Source organism: Plodia interpunctella, chromosome 12 (assembly GCF_027563975.2).
Source record: "Plodia interpunctella isolate USDA-ARS_2022_Savannah chromosome 12, ilPloInte3.2, whole genome shotgun sequence".
NCBI classification, from domain to species: Eukaryota; Metazoa; Arthropoda; class Insecta; order Lepidoptera; family Pyralidae; genus Plodia; species Plodia interpunctella.
This window is the reverse complement of record NC_071305.1, coordinates 5,768,378-5,794,045: the sequence shown is the minus strand read 5'-3', so window position 1 is coordinate 5,794,045 and position 25,668 is coordinate 5,768,378. Positions and strand designations below refer to the sequence as shown.

At 33.2% G+C, this 25,668-nt stretch overlaps 4 protein-coding genes across 14 annotated transcripts; 2 read left to right on the top strand and 2 right to left on the bottom strand.

The window, feature by feature from the left end:
- Positions 1-25: 25 nt before the first annotated feature.
- LOC128674028 (cytochrome b5-like) lies at positions 26-6,071 on the top strand. 8 transcript variants are annotated; one of them, XM_053752269.2, is made up of 10 exons: positions 26-244; positions 334-422; positions 547-615; positions 705-731; positions 2,096-2,128; positions 3,115-3,192; positions 3,290-3,379; positions 4,462-4,484; positions 4,573-4,608; positions 5,438-6,071. In XM_053752269.2, the coding sequence occupies exons 1-10, from the start codon at positions 137-139 to the stop codon at positions 5,446-5,448; spliced, it is 564 nt and encodes a 187-aa protein (XP_053608244.1). In that variant the 5' UTR covers positions 26-136; the 3' UTR covers positions 5,449-6,071. The 8 variants fall into 8 exon arrangements, with proteins under 8 accessions (XP_053608244.1, XP_053608241.1, XP_053608240.1 ...); XM_053752266.2 differs by lacking the exon at positions 4,462-4,484 and having other exon boundaries at positions 27-244; XM_053752265.2 differs by lacking the exon at positions 4,462-4,484 and having other exon boundaries at positions 27-244; positions 4,570-4,608.
- A 145-nt stretch (positions 6,072-6,216) lies between these two features.
- LOC128674027 (alkaline phosphatase-like) lies at positions 6,217-11,422 on the bottom strand. Of its 3 annotated transcripts, none has more exons than XM_053752262.1 (11): positions 11,269-11,394; positions 10,999-11,101; positions 10,343-10,545; positions 9,812-10,004; positions 9,350-9,513; positions 8,856-9,054; positions 8,234-8,367; positions 7,693-7,891; positions 7,339-7,453; positions 6,905-7,023; positions 6,217-6,503 (listed from the first exon to the last, which is right to left on the bottom strand). In XM_053752262.1, exons 3-11 carry the CDS (start codon positions 10,436-10,438, stop codon positions 6,331-6,333), a joined length of 1,392 nt encoding a protein of 463 aa, XP_053608237.1. In that variant the 5' UTR covers positions 10,439-10,545; positions 10,999-11,101; positions 11,269-11,394; the 3' UTR covers positions 6,217-6,330. The 3 variants fall into 3 exon arrangements, with proteins under 3 accessions (XP_053608237.1, XP_064292322.1, XP_053608236.1); XM_064436252.1 differs by having other exon boundaries at positions 10,850-11,101; positions 11,269-11,393; XM_053752261.1 differs by lacking the exon at positions 10,999-11,101 and having other exon boundaries at positions 11,269-11,422.
- An 88-nt stretch (positions 11,423-11,510) lies between these two features.
- LOC128674030 (uncharacterized) lies at positions 11,511-19,391 on the top strand. 2 transcript variants are annotated; one of them, XM_053752275.2, is made up of 5 exons: positions 11,511-13,652; positions 14,385-14,474; positions 15,130-15,324; positions 15,658-15,787; positions 15,926-19,391. In XM_053752275.2, exons 1-5 carry the CDS (start codon positions 13,650-13,652, stop codon positions 15,994-15,996), a joined length of 489 nt encoding a protein of 162 aa, XP_053608250.1. In that variant the 5' UTR covers positions 11,511-13,649; the 3' UTR covers positions 15,997-19,391. The 2 variants fall into 2 exon arrangements, with proteins under 2 accessions (XP_053608250.1, XP_053608251.1); XM_053752276.2 differs by having other exon boundaries at positions 11,511-13,724.
- Positions 19,392-19,805: 414 nt separating this feature from the next.
- Positions 19,806-25,105, bottom strand: LOC128674029 (uncharacterized). Its single transcript, XM_053752274.1, has 5 exons — positions 24,495-25,105; positions 21,971-22,058; positions 21,435-21,587; positions 20,320-20,491; positions 19,806-20,062 (listed from the first exon to the last, which is right to left on the bottom strand). Exons 2-5 carry the CDS (start codon positions 22,049-22,051, stop codon positions 19,980-19,982), a joined length of 489 nt encoding a protein of 162 aa, XP_053608249.1. The 5' UTR covers positions 22,052-22,058; positions 24,495-25,105; the 3' UTR covers positions 19,806-19,979.
- Positions 25,106-25,668: the final 563 nt, after the last annotated feature.

Genomic DNA, 25,668 nt, shown 5'->3' with positions numbered 1-25,668 from the left:
TTTGGAAAAAAATAGTTAGCGCTCATATAGTTTTGACATTGACATGTCATAAATTTTCTTATTGCATGCTGTCGTTCTGCTGATTTATTTATTCTATTAAATTTTCGATGTTTTTTGTGAATTAAATTAAAATAAAATGAATAAAGAAATTTCAATCAAAGAAGTAAAAAAACATAAGAGCAGAAAGAGCACTTGGGTAATACTTCACAATGAAGTGTACGATGTAACATCGTTTTTGTCTGAGGTACCGTTTAGTCGTTTGGTGTTTATGTATTTTACATTTAGAATAATATAATATTTACTTGTCTTTTGAATAAAATTTTTTTTTTGTAGCATCCTGGAGGTGAGGATTCTTTACTTGATGTGGCTGGCAAAGATGGTACTCTTGCATTTGAAGATGTGGGTCACAGTGCTGATGCCAGGTAATATCCCATCAACTATATGATAAATTAGGCTGTGTGTATAAAGTACTATTGAAAAAACGTTATACCTTTCAAAATTAGTATTAGTAAACAACCCATACTTTCATATGGCAATTTTTTTCAGGCAAATGATGAAAAAGTATAAAATAGGACAACTGCCTATAGCAGAGCATTCTAAGCCTGTTGCCCCCTGGTATGTATCCTACAGAGTTTTAGTTCACTTTTATTTATGATTTGTTCTGTTTAACATTTGATAACAATTTTTAAATTATTCCTTTACAGTTGTACAGTAAAAAGTAAAAAACCAAAGTTAGTATTTTTTTATAACGTTAGTATTTTATTTATAAAGTCATTTCAGTATCACTAGTATTTATTTTTGGGAATAAAACGTAATTCTTACACTGGTGTACAGTTCTGAGCAACTGAGACAGTTGTACTATTTGTAGATTGTTAGCTTGGATGCAGAGGAGATAATTTAATGACCTTGGTGTAAATATATTAAGAACTAATATATATTTTAAGGCTTAATTTATCTCTTACTTCAGGCCTTAATCCTTTATAGAATAAATACTTAGAATATAATTGTTTAATTAGTTTGTGGTATTAACATGTTAATTAGTTAATTGTTATATTCAACCATAAATAAGATTCCTTTAACCAAATAGCACATCATTATGTAGAAATGTATATATTACATAGACACATTTTACACTTTAATTTCATAGTATTATTTTAAAGTAAGGACCATTACCAAACATTACCCTTTGTATAACCCAACGAACATTGTTGAAGGTGAGGGTGAATTGTTAATATTAATGAAGTAATTAGCATTTTTTAAAGTATTTTCACAATTATTTTAAGAATAGAATTGTATGTAACTATTCCACATTATTACATCATATTTTATTAAGTAATCATTTTTATCAAAATGATGATAAAATGATGTTTATTGTCATCAAACACAATTTTAAAACTATTATCTAAGTATAGTACTGATAAGTTATTTATTTTATATATGGGAATTACATCAGCAGGTACATATTTAATAAATTATATACATATTATTTAATTAATTATAGACACATCATTTATTAAAAATTTACCTAATCTGGATGTAGTAAATAGTTTTTAATGTTAGTAATTAGGTAAGTAGGTGCAATATTACTTGTGCACAAGTAATATTGGATTTAGATTGAAAATATTGTTCTTTATTTCATCCTATACTAGATCTTAACTCTTATCTTATCTCTTATCAAAATCCACTTATGCCATATCTATATGGCAAAGTTGCAGTTGCAATGGTATGTACAGGGCTTTAGTGGTTTTTGACTCTTGTCTATTACTGCTACTGCTTTAGAACTTGGCCCCCAATGCTAGATTTTTACATCCACAGGTAGTTTATAGTGTGTGTGAATCCTATTCTGGATGGAGCCAAATTCTGAGACTACAATTCAAAAGTTAAATTTGGAAGTAGATATTTTCCAAATTTTGTATATAAAATGATATGATATGTTTCATAGTATTTTCTAAACAGCATATTAGCTAGCTCAGTTAAGGCAGATACGTAAGCTAGCTCTTTTGTAGAGTGGAGCAAAGAAAAGTTTGTTATTTGCTGTCAGTAAAAGGTTTCATGAACATATTTTTTATGTATATTTACGTATTTTTTTCAACAGGAGATCTAGTTGTCCTGACTGCACTGAGGACAGGTTATTTTTATTTTCTTTTTTGTAATTTTGGTTGATGTAGTTGTTAGATTATATATCCACTTTGTAAAAATGCTAACATAACGTCTTTATTATCCGTTACGGCGTAAACGGATCCAAGATCACCCGCCAAGATTCATTAAATAAGTAAAACATTATTTAATGAATTCTCATTAAAACTAATGTTTATTTTACATGTGTTTGAGATTACACGATTGAATTACCTATTCAATCTGATATTTGTGTATTTATCTATTCTCCGTATTGTGTTTCTTTTGACGTTACACAGATTATGTTACCAGGTATAATGTCAGGAATCATAAGGGATACTAGCAATAACATGACATTTGTAACGCCAGCAAGATCGAAGGACAACGTTTACTTACAACTAAGAGTTTTAAACAATTCGTAAAAGTTAAATTACGAAAAAAAAAAAAATGTTTTTTCATTTCAATGATCACCTTTGGGTTTATGCGGGGCTTGGAGTCAAAAATAAGCTTTTGAATGTTGAGACTGGACAATAAAAAATATTTTTAAAATATTTCTATCTAATCATTAGGTTATTCGAGCTTTCTGGGGTGAATTTCACGAGCGTTTTGAACGCCGCGCGGGCCGTCATTAGTGTTTATTAAATTGTACCATACACAGTAATCAATTTAATTATCCTATTTTATAAATAAGTAAAGTACTGGTACAATGTTGATTTTATAAATGTTTAATTTAAAAAAAATACTTATAAAAAAAGTGCGACACTAATGAAACGCCACACGCCGCGTTCAAACAGACGTGAAATTCACCCTCTGGTGTTTTACAAGAACTAGGTATAAAAATATGATATGACTCTCTTTTGAGAAGTGGTTGAAAGAAAAGTAAATATACGATTTCTACAGTTGTATTGTAGCGTATTGCAGTACTATCTAAACATGTTTGTACAGTAATGAAATCGTGGCTTAGTATTGATGCTAATACATTTATTTTGGTCACTGCAGTTGTCCGTCAGGGAAATTACCCAAGTCATCAAAAAATGATAAGTCTTGGCGAACATACGATGGAGGTCCATCTTCAAGGTCTCGTATTCCATATTTTCTCTGTCTTTATTGTTTTTTTTATATATAATTATATTAATACCATATTCAAACGTTTATTCCTTTTTTATAATGATAGCCGGCCAGGTTCGCCCAAGTCATCATTTAAAGAGATAAAAGAGCCCAGGGCATCTGGTAGAATAAAGAGCATAATTGTGCCACGCGAAAGGTTACTAATTTTTTTTTTTTACAAGTAGCTAATAATTTTTTTATCAAACAACAATTTACGAAGCTATTCTTGCATGAAATTTCATTGCGTACATACATGTTTAATACCAATAAATTATACAATTTAATATATTATTAATTTTGTTATACATACTGACGATTATGCAAGAAATTCAATCTACCGCAAGGTCTTTAAATAGACCATTTTTAGTCTAGGATTGTGCAATCGAGTCCTTCACAGTTCAATTTTCGATTTTACAATTACTGTCGTTTTTCTTGACTTGAAAATGTAGACAGAAATAAAATAAAAACTTTATATTTACATAAGCCCTGTGGCGTAAATATAAAGTTTTTATTTTGTGACTGTTTTTGTGACTGTTCACAGACCATCCAGTCTGAGTGGTCTTGTGATAACTGTCACATATGTCATTGCTTGTTCGGAAACGTATTACCAATTTCATGTACCTACATTACTCACCTAAGTAAATTCGTTCAGTAATAGATATAACGCTTATGTAACGTTTTAGTAGTGAGATCACATATTTTTCTATCACTATTTTCTATTCAATGCATTATGTTGTATCTGTGTTGCGTTACAAATGTACAAGTTTACTGGTAAAACTCAGGACTCGATAGCATCATAAACAACACCTTATTTTTTACAAGTTTTGATAAATTCGTTAATACTTTTGATACAAAAATAAATAATGACAATGTAGCTCTTTATTGCATTATAAACAAATGAATATACAGGTCGGTCTTATCGCTTATTAATCTAATATTTATTTAATTTTCCGTTTCGAGGTTGACAAACAAACCGGTGATTGCTTAACTTAGATTTTCTATTGAAGAATATCAAATTGGATAATATTAAATTGTTGTTTATGATGTCAGAATCTTCGAGGTTGCTAGCGTTTCATACCTATGTAATCTTGTATAGGTACTCGTATGTAGAAATATTATGAATTGAATTACTGTGATCTCACTTTTATAGTTGTAATGAGTAGACATATGCAATTATGCAAGCATGAAAAATGTGTGTTTCCAAATAAGTGTAAAATAATATATTTTCATGTTTTTAAGAAATCCCCGTCCACGGTCTCCTTGTGGGTAAAAGCATTGGAATTTCATTGAGTAGGCTTGTTTGTTATAGTACGTAGATTGAATAATTTTGTGTTGTTTGTTTTTAAGAAGACGACCGCCAAGACCTCGTGGCCAACCTTGTGGAGGGTAAAATATAAAAAACGTATATTATATAGACGTTGGTAACATATAGAAAGTAGAGTAAGCGCATAGAGTAAGTTGATGTTGTTTTTGGTGATATTTTTAAAATCGTGTGCTCCGTCACCTCCTCCACAATGGTTTATTAATGATGTATTTTTTATTGTAGCCAATAAGTTTAATTTATATGTTAATCTAACAAATCAAGAAATTGTATTTTGCGGAAATGTAGGTACGAGTAGATAGTTAGGACAAAATCTAATGAAAGTACATATATTAATATTGTAGTGGAAATGATTTTGATAAGTCTTTTTAGCTAAAATGTATAGTCTTAGTAATATTTTTAATAGTAGATGGGAGGAAGGTGTCCATAGTTGTCCTTTTTGTAAAGTAAATTGATTGATTCTCTCAGAATATCCTATCGATCTCTCTATTGCCAACAGTTGAATGATTGTGTATATATCTTGACTCTTTCTCTGTCTATCTGTATGTTAATAAGTATATAGTGTTCTATTTGTATATACTATTTCTTTTGTATTAAAAAAAAAACAATTTTATCAAAATCGGATCACAATCGATTTTTTCCTTTTTGTCATTGTATTTAAATATATTAGTATTTAAATATAGTAATATTAACAAATGCCGAAATAAAAATGGCAACATTATGGGATATCAATATAGGTATCATAAATTTGAAGTTGCAAAAGTCAACATTTAGCAAAACTAAAAAAGAAACAATATTCTGGGAAATTTAATATTTTGTGATCAAAAATGTTTGGGAATTTATAATATCTTATCTAATCTTCCGGCTCGTAAAAGTTTTTTTTTTTGTTTTCAGTTCCAATTTGAAGTGGGCGTTGCTCGCTCTAGCCGCAGCCATCGTGATAGCTATAGTTATAAAGAAGAACATGGGATAATCTCAACAAACCTGGAGCGTACGGGTCCAATCGCAAAACTGGTTTCAACCAGTTACAGATAACGTAGATCAGTCGATATTAGCAAAGTATTTTAACCGTGTGATAGTAATATTAGGCGGTACATTATGTGGCATTCCTCTTTATGTAATTCAAAAATTGACTTATGATTTTAATACATGCTTTATTTATGTCAAAATGAATGTTGCCTACATTCATCGGTTCTTACTGGTTTTCAAAACATCATCGTTTAAATATTTTGTAAATTTTTGGCCAGCAATGGTTCTCATATTGGAATTTATGTCCTTATTTTCAACATTTTTAAATTTTTGTAGGCCAACTATCTATTGAATACAGTACAGTAAAGCTTTAGCAATAGAAAAGTACAAATTTTGATTTTTAAACAAAGTATACTCAAGTAGTTGTCGGTGCTATTATTTTCGCTATTTTGTGTATCGCGCGATTCAGACGATATTTTTATAGATGTTATTACATCATTAACGTGACTTATTTAAGTATATTTTGTCCGTGTCGTGACAATAAAATATAATGTATAAATAGTAATTTTCTTTCGAATAAAACAATATACATAGGTGGTTTCTTCACCTTTTGCTGAAAAACTATCTGATAGCTGACAGCATTAAAAATGTGTTTCACATGTGTTGGATAGGGCTAACTGGTAAATTCCAAGTAGATTTATGTAGCAGTTATTTTGTAAGCATATATTTTAAATAAAACATCACATACTTATAGTAATAATATCACTTTAAAATACTGAACATTTTAACAAACCATGTGGTATGTTATAATAAATCTATTATGTGTATAATAAAAACGATGTGGCCAGAGTAGTGGCCATTAATACAATATATGAAACTGCATTAGATGTTGAGGCATTAGTTGCGTAGGCGCCAATTTTGGCCGCGTACTGTATGGCGTGGTATACGTAGTGCTGTTCGTGGACGTTGTGGAATAAGTGGGAATGGGGACCTGGAAAAGAAAAAAATATGGTGTGAAGAAAATCTTCTGATAAACTTGAAGGCTGCAAGAGTCTAGATATAAATAAATAGGTCCCAACTAGCAGTACAGTAATATGATAAAGCTTATAACTACATTTAAGCACCAGAGCGACTGCAACGTCATACGAAACGTCAGTTATATTAAAATGTTACAAAGTTTTGTATTCAAATCGCGAACTGTGGCATTAAAAAAATAATTTCGACTTTGCGTCTGCCTAAACGATAAGACTGTGATTTTACAACAGGACGCCTGCCAGACTTTCACTCTTGGGAATGTTGTTGTCTAACAGCTGCGAAGACTATGTGTCCCTAGTCGCCACGTACGAGTTCCACGGTCCTAGAATATAGGGTGGAACCACACGTCCTCCTCACCTCTGGCATAAATTGCAACGTCACCACCTCCATGACTATTCTCCGAAAGCGTAATGCTCGCGATCTGCTTGTAGTCTATGCTGTCGGTGTCTTCGAGCCCAGGGTCCCGTCTCAGCACCCTTTCAAAGCATTTATTCAGAAATTAGGCCTTTACAGACATCTTTTTATGTCTTTAAAAATGTGTAATATTTAACGTGAAATAGGGTGACAATACTAATGACAAACTACTATAGTCTTTCAGAACGACCACGAGAATGACTTCTCTTTCTTGTTTTTTTTATTTTTTTTCAATAATATAATAAAGTAAATTGTTATAATTGTGATCGAGTGCTGATCAAAATACCTATAATATAGTACAAGTAGCACTTCTAAAATGAGTGCTCGAAGGTTTTCGTATTCGTTGAAAGTGAATGCCAAAAACTCATAAAAATCACCTGGTACGGTTGTTCTCATCGGTCTGCGCGAAGTATTGGAAGGAGTCTGGCCCTCCGGTGCTGTAGGCCAGCGTTGTGTAGTTGACGCCGTCTAGGGGTGATGCTTGTGCAATGCCTGAAAGAGTTTGCACATTCCGCTTAGGTATGAAATCAGTTTATAAACTTCCTGTCGAGTTTGTTACATATTGCCAGTTGCCTTTATCATATCCACTTTGATTTGTTTACTATATGAAAAGCAATGAATTGTAAAATTTAAATTTACTACCTTTCATTCTGGGAAAAAGTTGTTCCCGTGGGAAATTCACACGGGCGAAGCAGCGGGTAAAACTTAGTAAAAAAAATAAAAGCACCAACCAAATATATTGGACCCCCTGGGCGGGTATCCGTTGATGTTCAGCGTGTGAGTGTGGTCGCTGGTGACAATCAGAAGAGTGTCCTTTTCATCAGTCATCGCTGCAGCTACCTTCACTGCCTCCTCCATGGCTGCAGCCTCGTCTATGGCAAGCTTCGCTCGACCTCGGTGGTGGGCCATGTCTACGTTGCCACCTTCTACCTTGAAGACGCTTATAAAATTAATACGTTATTTTTAGCTTTTTTTATTGACATCTGCTTCAAAATTGAGTTACAAGTTTCCACCCGAGACATAGCATAGTTAGGTAAGCAAGTTAAATAACAGCTTGTAAAATGACTTTGTTGTAAAAACTTATTATTTTCTTTACCACATGGGGTAGAGATGTAGGAGATGAGGACAGGTGGTTTATTTTATTGAAAGAAAGACAGAGCCTATTTTTTCCCAAATAAGGGAATTATTTTCTACATTCGTATAGGACCATCAGGTAATTCAATCTTGAAAGAAGTCAGTTTAGCCATGAAGGTAATCTAAGTAAATACTGACCATCAGGAAATATCCATTTTTGTTTCTCCTTAGAACTTTGATGGCAGCTTCTACCATTTCTGATATTGACGGCATTCCTTCAGGCCCTTTGTTTCTTTGGTACTCGTAATCCATATGGCTGTTAGCGAAAATTCCTGTAGGGGAAATTAGTTTTAATTTCTCATAAACTTCGCAAAATCCCACGGTTGTGAAAATCACATGGTAGTTACTAAGATAATTTTAAAAATAGAATTAATTGGTTCATCTAACCAATGAATCGGCTTTGCATTAATAAAGAAAAATAAAACACTTAACAGCCAGTGTGAATTTTAAAAATATCTCAGCTGGAAGTCGAGATTCGTGTCGGCCTGCTATGTTAAGATACTGGAAGTACCTAGTAGGTATTATATAATCTGTGGTTAGTATTAAATACAGCTCGGGTTTTAAAGTTTTAAATAGCGAAACGATTTTTTTTAAAGTCAAAGGTATTCAGATTTACAATACCAGAATAATAATGCGTTATATTGTTTCGATTTAGATGGATATATTGGTAGGTACTACTAAGACAAGACCATTATTATGTTCATGTATTTTACCATATTTTAGGCGAATAAACTAGTCAATTCGACACTTAGGTACTTACCTAGAAGATAATCGGAATTATTATTAAAGCTTTTTAGTTCCTGTGTGTTAGAGACTACACTATAATTCAGCCCTCGGATGTGCTTGTCCATCTTGTAGGTTTCAATTAAATTTCGACCGTCTTTGGACGCACAGACCCAGGCATCCGGCGTCCCTTGGATGTTAGAAACCAGAGATTGTCTGCCGCCACCCATAATTACCTAAAAAATTTGTCAAACCTGCTTTAAAACTATGTACATTAAGCAACTCAGTATTGGCCACGGTAAGTATACATTATTTGGAATATAATTTCTTTGTTGACTCTGAATATGTGTATAACACATTTTTGAAAAATTGTGTCAGAAGCGTATTTTCAAGTAAGTATTGGTGGCAGCGTATGACGCGAGGTCGCGCGTCACAAAATTACTAATTACTGACGTAGACCAAGGCTGACGCACCCCCAAAGATATTCCTCTCTGTATCTATACAATGGCTTGATACTATAAAATGACTTACATTGAGATCCTTCCCGGGCCAGTCTTCGAAGAGCTGTCGGGCATGGTCCTTGCAAACCCTGGCGTTGGCCGGCATGTGGTCTTCGCACTCCCAGAGACGGTCCGCACTGTGCGCGTACAGTGGGCTCGGTGTCGCGTGCGTCACACGCATCGTTGTCACGAAACCTGGTCAATAAATATTGAATGATGACAGTATTTGTTCAGTGAGGTTCATACTAATTTTCAATATGAATTTTCTGTGTTTTTGTATTAAGTGAACTCTGTATTCTGTCTCCTTTATACAGTCTATGTATAGTAGTAGTTCCAGATTTTTAGAGAATTCGGCAGATTAGGAAATCAAAACTGTTCTAGGACACATGAATACATATGACGCAAGCACCAACCGATCAATGAAGATTTTTTTGAGATATCTAGTTCTGTTTCAAAGATAACGTTGAGGATTAAAAGTCCCGTACGTACTCACCAGCACTTTTCCGAGCTTTAAGCGCCAGCGCAGCCAAACTGGTCAGTCTCACTTCGGGCTTCAAGGAGCTCTCGCAGTCTTTGCGTCGGACGGTAGCGTCGACCCCCACAGTGTCCTTGTTGACCTTGACCCCGCAGAACATCGCCGTGGCCGTGCAAGCCGAGTCGGAAACCATAGTATTGGCTGAGTATGTCTGGAAATTTAATTAAAAAAGGTACCTAAAGTTGGATAGTATTGTGATGTGGCTGAAAAAGAGAGAAGAAAGAAGTTGGGAAACAGTCATCTAGCAATTTAAATACAGGGTGTTTAGTCTCAACACTAGCCATATTTTTATATGCTATGCTGATTATTTGTTGTTATTAGAATCCTGTACAGTCTATCGAAAGTATATGTAGTAGTATGTAGTAATACTATTTCAGATTACTGATTATATGGTCTTCTTTTCGAGTGTGGTTCAGTTGATCTTTCCATGTTGCATAGGTATCTTAAAAAAATATAATATTATTTGTATTATTTTATTATGTTGTATACCTTCAACAGACCAACATGAGGAAACTTCTCAAACTCCAGGCGATGGGACTCCCCTCCTTTGTAGATCCTGGTGGCGGTCACTGTGTTGGGTCCCATGCCGTCTCCAATGAATATTATTACATTTTTAGCGATTCCATGATTTAGCTGTACCTTCAACGCCTCTTGAAGCTCGTTTTGTGCTAGGTTTGTCCAAAATTCTTGGTCTGAAACACAACATTTTACTAGGTAGGTACCTAGATATCTATAATGTTATCATAGATGAACGTAGCAATTAATGTAGCTCATTATTAATGTGATTGTATCATTTCATACATACATATAAAATTCTATTACAAATATATATTATAATAATAGAATTTTAGAAAAAAAACTTCAGATTTTAATATCTATGAAATTCTTTTTTATTTAAGCCTATGAATGTTCATACTAAGGTAAATAACGAAGATCAGACAACGAAAATGATCCACTATTGATAATTGATATAAAGGGGAGGTTTTGTATACCTACCTCGTTTGAAAGAATGATGTAAGAATCCAAAAAAATGCTGCTTAGTTTAGGCAGAAGTTTTGTAAATTTCAGTAAAGCAGGTTATATACTGCAGTAGGTACAGTAGTGCAGCTTATCAAAATGTAAACATCATTGAACTTGATACCTACTGCATTGTGTGGCCAATGAACGACGTCGAAGCAGTTTTTAGGAAAGCGAAGGTCAGTCAGTATAGTAATGCATTTAAAGAACACAAAGTTGTGGTCTTCCCAGCTGTTAACAAAGTAAATAAATAGGTAACCGTTTTTATTGCTATGGGCTGTATTGTCGTTTGAAGCCGGCAAAGATACGACACATATGAACTAAACGATACAATGTTTATCACTTAGTACATTTTTATAAAATTTAGACAATAAAGAAAGAATTATAAAGTAACTCACCGCTTCTTAATGAGCATCGTCCTCTACACAAAATAATACACAGGACTAATAGCCCGGACCGCATAATGGCGACTGACTATTTTTATTTGACGGAAGCCACGGCTCGACGACGCCACGTGGTGCCGCAGACTGTGGTAAAATACTGTCATTGAGGTAATTAAGTTTCGTTAAATTTGTGTTTGAATAGGGTTGTCACTAGTTTTAGAGAAATATAATTAATTTTGAACCAAGATTTGCTTGTTATCTGAGAGAATTTGGTTTAGTAGATGTCAGGGAAAAAGTGGATGACTCATCATCACTGATTTAATCATTTAGGAAATCCCTCGTTGAGACTTGATAAGTAGGTTTAAATTGGATACTTCTTATACTTAGTTATGAATTGTTATTACAAGAGATCATTATAAAATGTCAGCTTTGTGGAGTAGTGGAAATAAGTTGTAATCAAATTACAATATTTAAAATACGTACCTAGGTCCTTACGTACAATGGGTAATCAGGAATGTGTTTCATTGAACATTGCCTCTTTGCTGTACAGTATTGACGAATTACCAATCGAGTTTTGTACACAATGTCATCCAAGTAAATTTTCAAATTTTATCGGCAACCCTACTTCTCATTCAAGCGATTAGATAATCGTATTGTTTTAATATGACAATTAATTGTTTTATTTTGGGATTGTTGGGTACAGATGTTAAACTATACGACCGATGACATAATTGATAAAGTAATTGATAGTAGGTACTAGGTATAGTTAGTAGCGCCTAGTACGTTTGTCATATTTTCTTTTAATAAAATAACATCGTAATTAGATCTTATTTAATTAAAAGAAAATATGTCTAATTACGTACATTTGATTCCTCTATGCAAGTACATAATATTTCAGGGTTTTCTTTAATCCATCTAAATAGGTTCCTGCCGCTCATACCAACATCATCGTTCCCTAAATATAAATGTATTCGGTACAATCCTACCGCTTCGTTTCTATGGCAATTTTGGAAGCAAACATTTTTTTAGGAAAAGGCTGTTATGTAATGGTTTACTTTTCATGATGCTGTAGAGATCATTACATACTATTTGTGCCGTTTGGAGTGGAGATGTTGGACCTAGGAGACCTAGTGCGAGAGGTTCCTTTAAAGAGAACTCTCCACGAACTGTAACTGATCTCCATCTCTACTGACAAGAAGGCTGGCTGTATTTTCGCACACACTAGCTATCAAACGCGGGAGCAGCCAGAGTTCACGGGCATTGTTTAGATTTTTATATTAATTTTATTTGATTTATACTGTATTTAGTTTTATTTTAGTTATAATTAGGTTTTTCTTATGCTTTTTGTACTAAACTTTTTGAAAGTTTAGTTTTGACTTTTCTGAATGTAACATTTTCGATGCTAGTTAACTTAAGTAATGCATCGAAACAAAAATCCTATATGAAGACACCAACATCATGTAGGCAACGAAGATGTATCAAGAAACGTATAAGTAAAAAGTAGTATAGTCGATTTTCATTAAAGATATTGTAATGTTGGAAGGCAGTGTGGAGGCATGGCACGGTATCGATCGCGCATGTCAACTAGTGCGCAAGGGCTGTGCAGCCTCCGAGCTTAAGGGGAAGACTCTCGAGATTTACTTTCCTAACACCAACTTATTAAATAATCCATACTATTGTTATAAATGCGTCAGTGACCTATATTACATATTACCTTGCAGACTAAATAATAATAATAATTATTATTATAATTTTTCAAATACATGACTTTGAAAACTATGTAATACATAGTGTCGGCTATGAGACTGCAGAATACAACTCCTTGCCGCGTGAAGTCCTCTAACATGAAACTCTCTATTGTTTAGTATTTTTTTATAGTATAGTGGGCAAACGAGCATGTAGGTCGCCTAACGGTAAGCAAACACAACACCGAATTAACAACGGCAACCCGATACGGTTACATCCCATCTATGTTCCAAAATGAAATAAATGAATTGAAGCAAATCGAATTGGATGTCTTTTTTAAATCTTTTTATTACGTGACACAAATAAAATTGGAAACACTCATTCTCCCTAAAGTGAGAAAGGGCAAAGAACAAAAAGCACATAGATAAATATATCCTGTGATGTGATAGGTACCATAAATTTTTTCACAACAATTTTCGTCGACCCTCTATGGGAAATGGGACACGATTGGATATCACAATCTTAGAATAATAGATCTTCACAATTATTCCTCGAAAATCTTCTCCTTAACATCTTACCGACTTCAATCAAAGTCGTCTTTACAAGCTGAAGCTGTCCCTTTCCAATGTTCTTGTAGATCTCTCGGCCGAGAATGGTCCCCAGAGAATTTTCCACGTGAATAAGTGTTTAGCAAGTTATCTTAACCGACAATGGTAAGTGAAGGATTATAACCTTTACTTGTTGTGGACCCTGGGCTCTGGTACAGGAAATTGGTGTGGCAAAAGGTAGGACTTCCATATTATTGGGATGTATATGGCCTGTTTATTAGGCGCTTGTTAAAAATGCTTGTAGAATAAAAAATATGCTTTTTACAGCAGCCCATAGGCGACTAGATTGTAGAATATATATATTACATTTTATAAAACTAGCCACATCCTGGATTTCTCCCGTGGTAATTTTGCGTGCTAGTCTGTTCAATAATAAATTTTATAAATTTAAATAACGAGATAAAAAAAATACTCGAGCGGGAAATTTAAATCTATAAAAAATATTGGCTCGTAACGGCTTCGCTCGTTTAAACCATTAAGTATATAAATTATACCATCCTTAGAAATCACACTATTTGTGAAAACCGTACAAAAATCCGTCTGGTAGTTTTTGAGACTTCTTTTTACAATGTGTAAGGATTTTTCAAATGCCAGATAGGTTTAAGTTAGACTTTATTTTATTTACAAAGTCAGTAGGTATGTAAAGCATTTTCGACCGATACTTCAGATGTAATGTAGATAGAAGTAAATTACATAAAAGATCATTAGAGATCCTCTCTTAAACTCTCCGTTAAAGTAGGTCAGAGAGTAAAAGTAGTATAATGCGAGAAGCTTAATGATGGGGCACGAATTAATTGACGTCGTAATAGAGGCGCCTAAGTAATTATTGTTTTTCAGGCGAGGATGGATAACATACCGGTTTTGGACAAATTCTGCTTCATTTTTCAACTTAAGACAGGATGCATTGCTATGGGAATTGTGAACTCTGTAAGTATTAGTTTCTTTCCTATACAAGCATATACTCCTAGGGTTTCAAGAAGTAGGCCCTCAGACGTGTGGTCTGAGGGCCTACATTGCTCATTCTTTCTTGACAGGACATATATTTTTTACGTCGATATGGAAGTCCTTGAATTAGTTAATAGTTAGGAATATTTTAGCTTCATTACTTTTGGTCGTTAATAAATCAAGTGATTAAAATCAATGTACTTACTTATAATGGAACATAGCAGGTAGGTAGCTCAAAGGAATTTATTAAATTTTAACATATTTCTCATTTTCATCAATCAGTTTTCCTGTATTAATTGCTATAGGGTATATAAAGGGTATAATTATAAAAAGGGTGTGCTTGTGTTCTTTAAAATCAATCACAATGAATGTATGTTTTATTATCAATTTCATACATATTCATATTATTTAATACACCATAATATAAATATTTAAAAAAATTGGAGATATATCAAGCCTTTTATATATTATATATATAATGATTTCTGACGTAAATACCCAAAGCAGAGTGATATATTTAAATATTCAAGTCAGTAAGGTCATAAGGACAAGTAATAAGGATTTTAAATATCATAATACAGCTTAAAGGCTAGTCTATATCAATACATTTATTGAAAAAACTTTACTACCATTTCAGATCCTAACGTTCACGCTAGCAATAATCCTGGTGACGCTAGCAGTTGACATCAAGGCGGTGACGGAAGCGCAACAGAAGCGAGACGACACGGACGCGACCATGTCCTCTGTTGTTTACTCCATAGTGGTGCTCCTCTGTGTCCTGCTGTTCATCAAGTTTGTGCTGGATATGATCTTCGTGTATGCTGTCTACAAGGTATACTAATTCATCAGCAGTCTGATCATGGATTATTTTGAACATAACAATGATTTTCGATACCTTGCCTGTATTCTTGACCATAATTATTTATATCGTAAGCATAGCTGGTATAAAAGAATATAACGAGTTATGGCACAACTTAATCTGATAAAAATATATCGAAGTTGATTTTTATGACTGAATAGACATCTTAAAAAAATATATATAGAAATAATGTAAAATTGCATTCTCAAGATCAAAAAATCTCCAAGCGCACTTGTATTCACTTTTTTGCATATATCAGCTTGGAAAGGAAAATAATTAGACCATTACATTGATTTATATTTTCAGGAGAAAAGCAAAATCATAAGGAAGTATTGCATCTTTTGGTTGGTGTTTGTTATTCTGTTCGTCATTGGATTCCTCAAGAGCCTGTTCCACATGGACGCTGGACACGTGATCGCACAAATACTCTTCTTGGGTAAGAACAGTTTTATACTTATTCACTATATTGTCCCGGACACGACCGACGGGTCCGCTGCTGTACACAGTTTCTCTCATAATTCATTACATGTTATTTTATGAGATCATTCGAAGAGACATATTTTTAATATTTCAGCCGAAAATTTTTACTACATCGTCGTCATACGGAGCTACCTACTGTCGATCAACGAAGACGGAGTTCTGTAAATACCTGATATAATAATATTTTTTAGCCTCTACAACATCCCATAATTTACTCTTTAAATTACCTTCTGTGGATATACAATAACAAGATAATGAGAGCATTTTGTTAGCAAATTGTGGTGCCATGTTTTGTAGTTTTATGACTCGTCTTTATAGTTCTATTGTGTATATTAGTTTATTGATGTTTCTCGGTGTATATTTAATTAGTGAAAATATAGGAATTATTGTTATTTCGTTAAAATTTTCAGTAATTATCTTTTACATGAATTTTACGCCTTTTATTAGGCGTTTAGTATAGTTGTTTGTAAAAGATTTTGACTGAAGCTAATGGATGGTGGTAGTGGTCGTGTCGTAAATACTTTTAGACCTGGTGATCGAGATATTTTTAGAGTTTCATGCAAAATTATGGAATGGATGCTTCTGAATCAAACAAAGAAAAAATGGAAAATCAAAAACTATTTAGGTACCTATACGAAATACAGTTTGCTTCCGATGCTACTTATATGCCATCTAAGGTAGGGAGACTTGTAGTTGTCTATGTAAACATTTATTTATGAAAATTTATATAGCCTATAGTTTGATTTAGGAGCATCATATGATAAAAACTAGGTCTAGGACCAAGATGTGGAAGTATATCACGAGCTTGTTAATGGTGAAAAAATATCAAAAGATTGAACAATTTTGGACCATTTAAGGCTGGAGAACGGATTGAAAAAAAATCATATCCTTGAAAAGCAAAACTTAGATTTATAATATTATTTAATTTAATAAATCTAATTGGTCTTGCTGCGCTTCAACTGGATACTTAAGTAGTTAGATACTCACTTTTATCCGGTAAAAACTGCAAAAATCAAATTTCATGTTCTGTCTGTCAAGTCACAAAAGTAGTCATACAATGTACTTTTCTCATTGTTTTTGGTAAGTTTCGAATTGTGCAATTCTTCAGATATAAAAACATATCAGAATCATATTTTATTGCATACCTAGCACAGATTACATATACCAAGTATCTAGCGGAAGTGCAACGGACTGAATACCTATATTTTATAGACAATGTGTTGATAAAGTCAAAACGAATATAAAAATATTTATGTACCTAACACTGCTTGTGACTGGTTGTGAATATGCAAAGTGCTTTTATTTGCTGTAATAATGACAGATTATATGGAAATATAGAATAAAAGAGATCATTATATAGCATTACTTTAAGTTATAATTCATTTATAATTCATATTAAATTAGGCACATGTCTTCCAACTAGAATTAGGTAAACATCATTATTTCGTCTTATACAGATTGTATGGAAGAATTTATACTTCTGTGGTTTATTTTATTCTACTTATCATATTAAATATCATTGCGAATAATAAGGCAGATATTTTACTCAAAATTTCTTGCCTTAAATCAGATGGGTATTAACTGAATACAATACAGGTTATTTTGAATTAATTCCTCTGACAATATTTTTAACTGCTTAATTTTTGTTTTTGGGAAAAAATAGAAGTGAATGTCTTTAACTTAGTATATATACTATACCTAGCCGTCGTATGTGTCCAAAAATCTGCTTTCTATAACATTAATAAGTATATACTAAAAATAAGAATTTTTATTCAGTCATAATAAATATATCAACTTATTATAGATACTAGATTTGTATTCGTATATTTTACTAGATACATAATATATATTGTTGAAGGTTTATATAATGTAACTTCTACCTATATACATATAAAAACAACGAAAATCCTTTATTTCATTGAAAGTGACAACGCGATGGTACCTAGCGACGAAAAATTAAAAATAAAAACAACCAAACTTCCTTCATACTCATAGCTAGATAAATTGTGTTAGTATGATCGATATAAATTATTCATTGACTAAATAGAAATGATATGTATTTTTTAATATAACAATAAATATCTAATTTAACTAGCTTCAATGGCCCATCGCATTGTCGTTGTTCGTAGTATACCATCGATGATTCTGTATTCATCGATGATCTACGTTTACCGACTGTGAAATATATAATTTCTGTGTGTGTAATAAATCACCAAAGGATATTGGTTCTGCTGCTGGCGTTGGAAATAGGAAACAAATAAATAACAAGTAAAAAAATGTCGAATTTTACTATATGACGATATTTTTACAAAACTTTAATTAATATGCCAGAGCTATTAAATAAAATTTGGCCACGTAGCCCCTTCGATATTTAATTAATTTAAAATAATTAAATTTAAGTGATTTTTACCTAATCAAAGCGTTTTAGGTACCAATTTAATAACGACAATAATACGTCCTTCGCTTTAGAAATATATTGATGTGTCCAGTGTTTACCTACTCCTGTTCTAGCGAAGAGGAATATTACGACTATTTGTATTGTAGATATATTACTGTATTGTTACGATATTTTTATCTTATACACTAAATTACAATGTCAATTTTTTCTATTGACAATAAGAAACAGATTTATTATAAGATTATTGCAAAGTTCAATTTATATTACATTTTTATAATTATTATAAATATATAAATAATCTAATATTCCTTTTCCGAAATCAAAAATATGAGAGGATCCTTGGTACGATGTATTCTACCAGAAAACATATCGATATAATATCATATTTGGATGGATCAAAAGGGTTTTCTTATATTTTGTACTAAAGTCTTGATATTTATATAAATATTTACTCATCCCTTTATAAATAATGTACTCGTGTATACAAAAATGTGTAGATAGAATATGTTTGTTAGAAGTGTTTTATATAAATGTATTTAAATAATAAATAATGAAGGCCTATTGTTTCTAAGGTTAAGCTCGATTGGTACCCCTACAGTTAGATGTCGACACTAATTTTGATTTAAGTACCCGACAAAATAACATGTATCTAAGTAGGTAAAAACAACCTATCTAAGTGTGTTCCCGGTTTTTTTTCCCTACTTTTTCGTCTCCACTGAATACAGTCGTTGGCATCCGCAGTTGACAGAGAGTTTTAATAACCCACCTAATTACATTAATATCAAAATTATCCGAAAACCGTAGTATTCATCAATAAGTAAAAGGGAAAATAAAACATATTATACTTACTTTTTTAAGTATAAGTAACCCTGTACATGCTGACGCCATATCGAAACTTTGTTATTACTTAAACAATTTAAACGTTTTATAGAATAATTTACTATAAAAAGTGTACCAATAACGTTCGAGCAATTTTGGCAATAAATAGGCCTTTATTCTCGATGTCTGCACAACTATCGATCAATTAAATGCTTTAAGTGTTGTGACAATTATTTACAATTGTGAATTGAATTTAATTTTATAGAAATTTTGATGTTTGTGAATGTTGTACAACGCTTTGTTAAACGCATCAAGTATTTGAAAATAAAAGAAAATGGTTACATCCCACTTGTACTTAATTTAGCTCTAGATTGATGTCGATTGATAATTAATTTCCATATCCTATCATCGTTGTGGTTGTATTTAGTTTCAAAGCATAGAACCTCACCATAATCACCATTTCAGAGTGATGAGTAGGTATGACGCCTCCCTCTCTGAGGCCTCTCTCCATCCTAACATATATGAGACTTAATATACCTATTTTATGTAAATAGTATCCATTATGTATATGTAATATATTATTTGTCTTATTTATAAATCGTTAACTGCATGCCCTTTTTACTGGGGCTGAGGACTCAAATACCTACTTTATCATGCGATTTTTGGGAATATATTTTCTGCATACCGTTACATTGTGCACAGTTCACTGTGATTGTGATAGTACGTGTGATAGTGTTGAATTCTCAAAATATTCCAACCAAGTTATAATATTTTTATTATATTTACATTTATTTATAAATTATCTTAACAAACTCAACATTAAATAAATACATAGGCTGGAAATAATATTTACATAAGCATTTTACATAGCGTCTGTGAGTCAGACATGTGACTGGATATCACACAAATCTTTTTTTAAAATCATTTAATTTCATATGGGTATGGGACTCCCTCCGCCTGACCTTATGAATCTGTACATATTGTTGACAGCTATGAGGTAATACGCGGCATATGCTGAAATGAGAAAAAAAAATCAATAGTTTTTTACACCAGATATCTTTCAAACTGTTTATTGAAGTATTTGTGGGCTATGCAGGTAAACTAACTTTTCAAGGCCTACCTATTCTTGCGTTGTGTGCATGTCCTCATGCGTTAGCCCCATTCGTAAAAGCAAGGAACAATCATTCATACTACGGCGACTGTAAGTTCGTTGAAACGTTTGTTGCATTAAAAAACAATACAGACTTTAGAAAAACAGTTTTGACTCATACCAAGGCCAGCAATGAATGCGATGATGACGAGCGCGATGTTCTCGGGCTGGCCGAAGAAGCCGCTCCGCTGCAGCTCCGGGCTGAACAGGCAGGTCACGATCGCGATCAGGAACAGGCACACGATGAACACTGAGTTGAAGACCAGCGCCAGTTGCAGGTAGCCAGGCCGTCTCTGGAAACAATAAATTGTAGTTTGTCAATAAGTGATATTATTACTTGTTGCAAAGAAAGACCCTCGGTAAGACTGTGACAGAGCTAAATAAGCAAAGAAAAGAGAGCGTCGTCGAGTCGTATGAAGAAGAGAAAAACTTTGTAATTTATTTTTAGAGTAGAAGGAACATTCAGGTTAAGAGCCCTTTTATTTGAAAGAGATGAAAAAATCTAAATAAATATCAAAAAGTCATATGGGAGCGGAATTCCAAGGCAAGGAATTCATGTGTATGTAAATTTGCATAAAAAACAAACAACACGTGTGGAAATAAATTTGCAATAGCCAGTGCAATTTGAGAGAATTGTCCGCAGACAACACGAATTTATCTTGCGACTCCCGCACATTTCAGAACGCATTGTTCAATTTCAGCAAAATGGTCGGACGTCAATTAATATAATAGTCAGGCAATAAATAATCCTATATGAGTTTTAACGACTCATCATAATTGTGTATGTGTTTTTATGTTGGTCGCCTATTTGTCTAACTTGACAAGATTCCCTTTATCGATTCGACTCAAGAGCTGTGTTATCAGTTTGAATGTATGTATTCAACTTAGTCTTTGTGAGGAAGATGCTGGAGTAAGCTCATTGGGATTGGAAGCTCGTCTGTCCTCTTTACATCCATTCAATTAGAAGCTCAATGTTTACTGGTGGTTATTCCCCATAGTTTTGTGAAAACCGGTTCTAGAGGATCAGGACCATTTCGCACTCTTTCAGGTCACGTCTGACAATTGGTGTCTAGCTCCTTGGGTGATATACAAATATAGTATAACTTTTTCATGCTGCAACATAGACTTGCTTATTTTATGCTTGTTATGTCTATTTTTTATTGCTTTTTCTCTGTTTTTTGTATCTGGAGTGTGTATTGTTCAATTACAAATAAATGTAAATCAAGGAGTACTCACGAAACAGGCGCCTCCGCAGGCTATTAGGTTCCCGATGGTGGACAGCGTGGAGAACATGACCATGCTCATGGAGATCAGGTTGTCTTCTGGTTCCCGTTGCTTGTTGCGCGGGAGTTTCCATGCCCCCGCCGTAATGTTGGCAACACATAGCAGCTAGAATGCAATTATTTCCAATAAAGCTCTTGTTTAATGCTCATTTGCCAATTTCAATAAATTAATTACATAAGTAACCTTAACATCGCGCGTAGTTTGACCTTACTATTTAGACAATAATCATAGAATCCGCAAACGAAACAATTTTAATCATACCTACCATTGTATTTATGCAAAATGAACATGATGATATCGAAGGAATTTTACAACTATAGAATCCATTGACGACATGCTATAAAATAACTTAAAAATGCTATTGTTATCAGCTACTTAGGCTAATCCCTAGTAGTCTCATATGACATCCATGGAAAGATATGGACTGGTCCTATTTTATGGCGGAACCACACATTGACGAAATAGCATTTAAATCTAATATAACTTACAATGGATATAGTGCACACAACAAAGAATCTTGTCTCGACAGACAGGCAACCGCAGCATCGTTTCGGGGTCGGCAGAGGCATTGTATTACTGAAACAGATCGATGTAAGGATAAATAATAATAATGTTAGTTACCAACAAAACTACATACTGACTAACCTCGGATTTAGTTTGATTTTGTTTTTTATACTACTGAGCAAGCATGCGGCCCACCTGACTTATTTTTTTATGTAATGCCGGCTTCACACTGTAGTTGAACAGTTTGCCAAACTTTGGCTGATTCGGTATACATTGCTGGTTTTTCATTGCGGTAAATAAAAATAATTACATTATCCAAGTTGAGTACTTTTTGTTTATTAATAAAAAATAAAACTTTACATCACGTACACGAGTCCACAAGCGTAACTACCTATACTGCTTTAAATACTTTAATAGTTTGTGAGATGTCCAAAATGAAAATTAGAGAGCACAATTTCCAGTGGCGTAACTACGTCTCGACACATACATCTTAATTGATCCCCTTGCCATAATTATATGATATTCTTCTTCTCCCTTCTCTCAGGACCTGCTCTGACAGTCAACATAAGTTGTAATGTAACGTGAACCTCAGAGTAATTTCATTTGGGGATCTAGGGGCCCTTTACAGCTGGGGCCCTGTGGCATTTACCCATCTTGCCACTCTATTGTTACACCACTGACAATCTAAATGAATAGGTTAACTGATAAGAATATTATGTAGGAAGTCAGAAAAAAGCATGTTTTCCACCGGTTCGTGAATTGGAAAAATACTTGGCGTTTTGCCAGGAAAGTTTGGATGTCCTTAGCGATGAAGACTGATAATTTTGGAGATTTGGGGAGGGTCCTCACATGACGTAGGAGTAAAATATTACCAAAAACTATACACATACGCAATAAACTGACCCAGTGAAGAGTTTCTACTAAAATGGTCTACAAATTTTGATGGAGTTGGAGTTTTGAGGAGAAGGAACAAAGATGATGTGCGGTGCGATTGGAACACGATCGGAAGAACCTCCTAATAGTAAGTAATTTTTGTCCCTTACATCTACATAGGTGCCTAGTTATATTTAAGTAGATCTGTATTCTGTATACCTACATATTATCTGCTTGATATATCAAGTACCGTCACATGAGCCACAACCGGTTGTTCCATAACTGTTCCGCTTTACAATGTTCATCTACTTCTCTTCTAAGTACTTCAGAAACAAAAAACATAAGGTTACTAAATAAAAGTAAGTACACGAAATCAAGGGCCCGATTCTCACTTAATCGAAGTTCGCTCAATCGAAGTTTTTTCCAATTTAGTAGTTCTTGTCTCCATTTCTCTTAGTTTTATTTTAGCTATATTCAGTAAAAACTTAAACCTTCTGTTCTGACTAGCTTTCACCCATAGAGTATATATTCAGTCTGTGGCATCGATTCTATTTCAGTCGCCGCCTCGGCGGGATAAAACAGATTCTTTAATATACTCGGCATGTAGACGACCGATAAAATATTCATATTAATGTACGCATTATTGCCATAGTGAGAAAATAACAGACTCATAAAAATAACCCTATGATGTTGACCTCGCTCGCTCCAATTTCATTTGATATCGAAATAGAATTCAAATCGATCTTCTTTGAATATAATAGTTTTTTTTTTATTTCTAGATCGAGCCCTCTAAGATATGGTAACCCTTTTAACCAAAACTCAGGCATAGGTACCTATAATAAACTGTGGTGTCTAAGGATTGGTAAAAGACTTTTGGGAGTTAAAGTGCCGGTTAGCCCTAAAAGTCCTTAACATTTTTTCAAAACGATCGAAGTGTTCTGTATTTTTTATAGTAGTTTTATGTCTGTTTGTCCGTCCACGCGTTAAGTATATCAGGTTTCAGAGACGTATACTATGTTGCAATCTTACAGTTACCTTTACCTGTACCTATGTCGTAAAATATTCATATTAATGTACGCATTATTAAAAAGTATGAGAATCACTGCATTAAAACATGCAAAAGACATGAGATGGACCCTCTGTTCATACATAAGAGGGAAACAGAAGTGAAAATCTGTAAATGTACCTATCTAATGATCGTTGTGTACTTGTGTGTGAATGAGAACTAACATTTATTCAACTCTTTGCTTGCTCGGTTAAAAAAACAAGGTCACAAACAACAAGGTTTTTTGGTTTATTTGAAGAAAAAAGTGATCATCATAAAAAAATCAGAAAATGTTTGAAATTCAAAGTGAATACATTGCAGGCATAATGCAATTATTTAAATTTATTTTTTTAAAAACTTAACTCCTTTTAGGTTTTCCAACATCGAAATCGAAAGTTTAGTTAATGCTTCCCGCCATTAAGTACCTATATTACGTAGCTATGTTTTAAATCTGACTTCAGACTTCAGAAGAAGAAGATAACGTTTCATGTGTTTTATTTTAGAATTTAAATGCAATTTTGTTTTGTCATATTTAGCAATGAATAAATTATTAAATGGTAAACCTACTTGGATTCAAGGAATTAACTTACCTTAATCTTTAATTTGATGGTTTGGAGATCTTGCTATGAATCAGGAAACAATTACCTAGTTAAATGTCGATTTCTTAAATTTCAACTTGCTATTTTTTGTAAACGTAAACAATTATTTAAATATATATTTTCTGAATAGTACAACCAATAGAAATTTATAAACAAAAACGACGTAAGTATATTTGTTTACTCAACTGCTTGAGCGGATTCACTCGCTCATTCAGTCGCCTTTTCGTTCAGATCTATATTTACATAGGTACAGTTTAATTATAACAAATTGGTGTCCGACTCTGAACAGACTATTTATATCTAGACGTGAATCTCTAGAAAATGTCAACTCATTGTAAAACGTTTACAAGTTTACACAATCCTATTTTGAGATCAAAATTTCCGGTTTTTTTTTTTTATTTTGGTAACATTTTCCACTGTATCCTTCACTGGTTTTCGTTTTTCTCGATTTCATTATTATTTTTATTTCACAAAATATCGCGCCATTGTCACAGGGCTTTTGAATTTGAAAATGGAACTCGCGTTCGAATACGCATCCGTGAGGACAGAGACGAGAGACAGACAATGTGTCCGGCGATCTGAGATCAACTAGTACTGTGGCGCTTCGTTTCCTACATCCGTCGGTCGCTGACGAACGCGGAACGACCATGGCCTTGCTTCTCAACTAATCTCATCGAGCGATGGAGCGCTTTTAATTAATTAATTATTTTTAATTTCCTTTAACATATGTTTATGTATTCAATAAGTTATTATAGGTACTTGCCTACGATTGTGTGTCTTTGTGTTCGCTAATCACTAAACTGGTAAATTATTCTCAAACGAAACATACATACATACGTTTCACCATTCTTTTCATATTTAAAATTAATTTAATACTGTGATTGCTTTGTGCATGTTTTTGACAAATATTTTTTTATTTTTTTTTCTTTTTCTTTCGCAGGAATCTGTGTTTTTGGGACAAGAAAAACACCTAGGAGTACATTTTTCTGCCAGAAAATGTATTTGGGTTCTCGGCAATTTAAAGTACTTTGGGATTTGTTTGTTTCATAAATTTAATTCTTTGCATGCTCCAATAATTAGGGACGGTAGTCGATAAAGTCGCAAAAGTTAGATTAGATGCAAAGGCATCTAAACCTAAAGAAGTTTTAGACGCTCGGGTGATAGC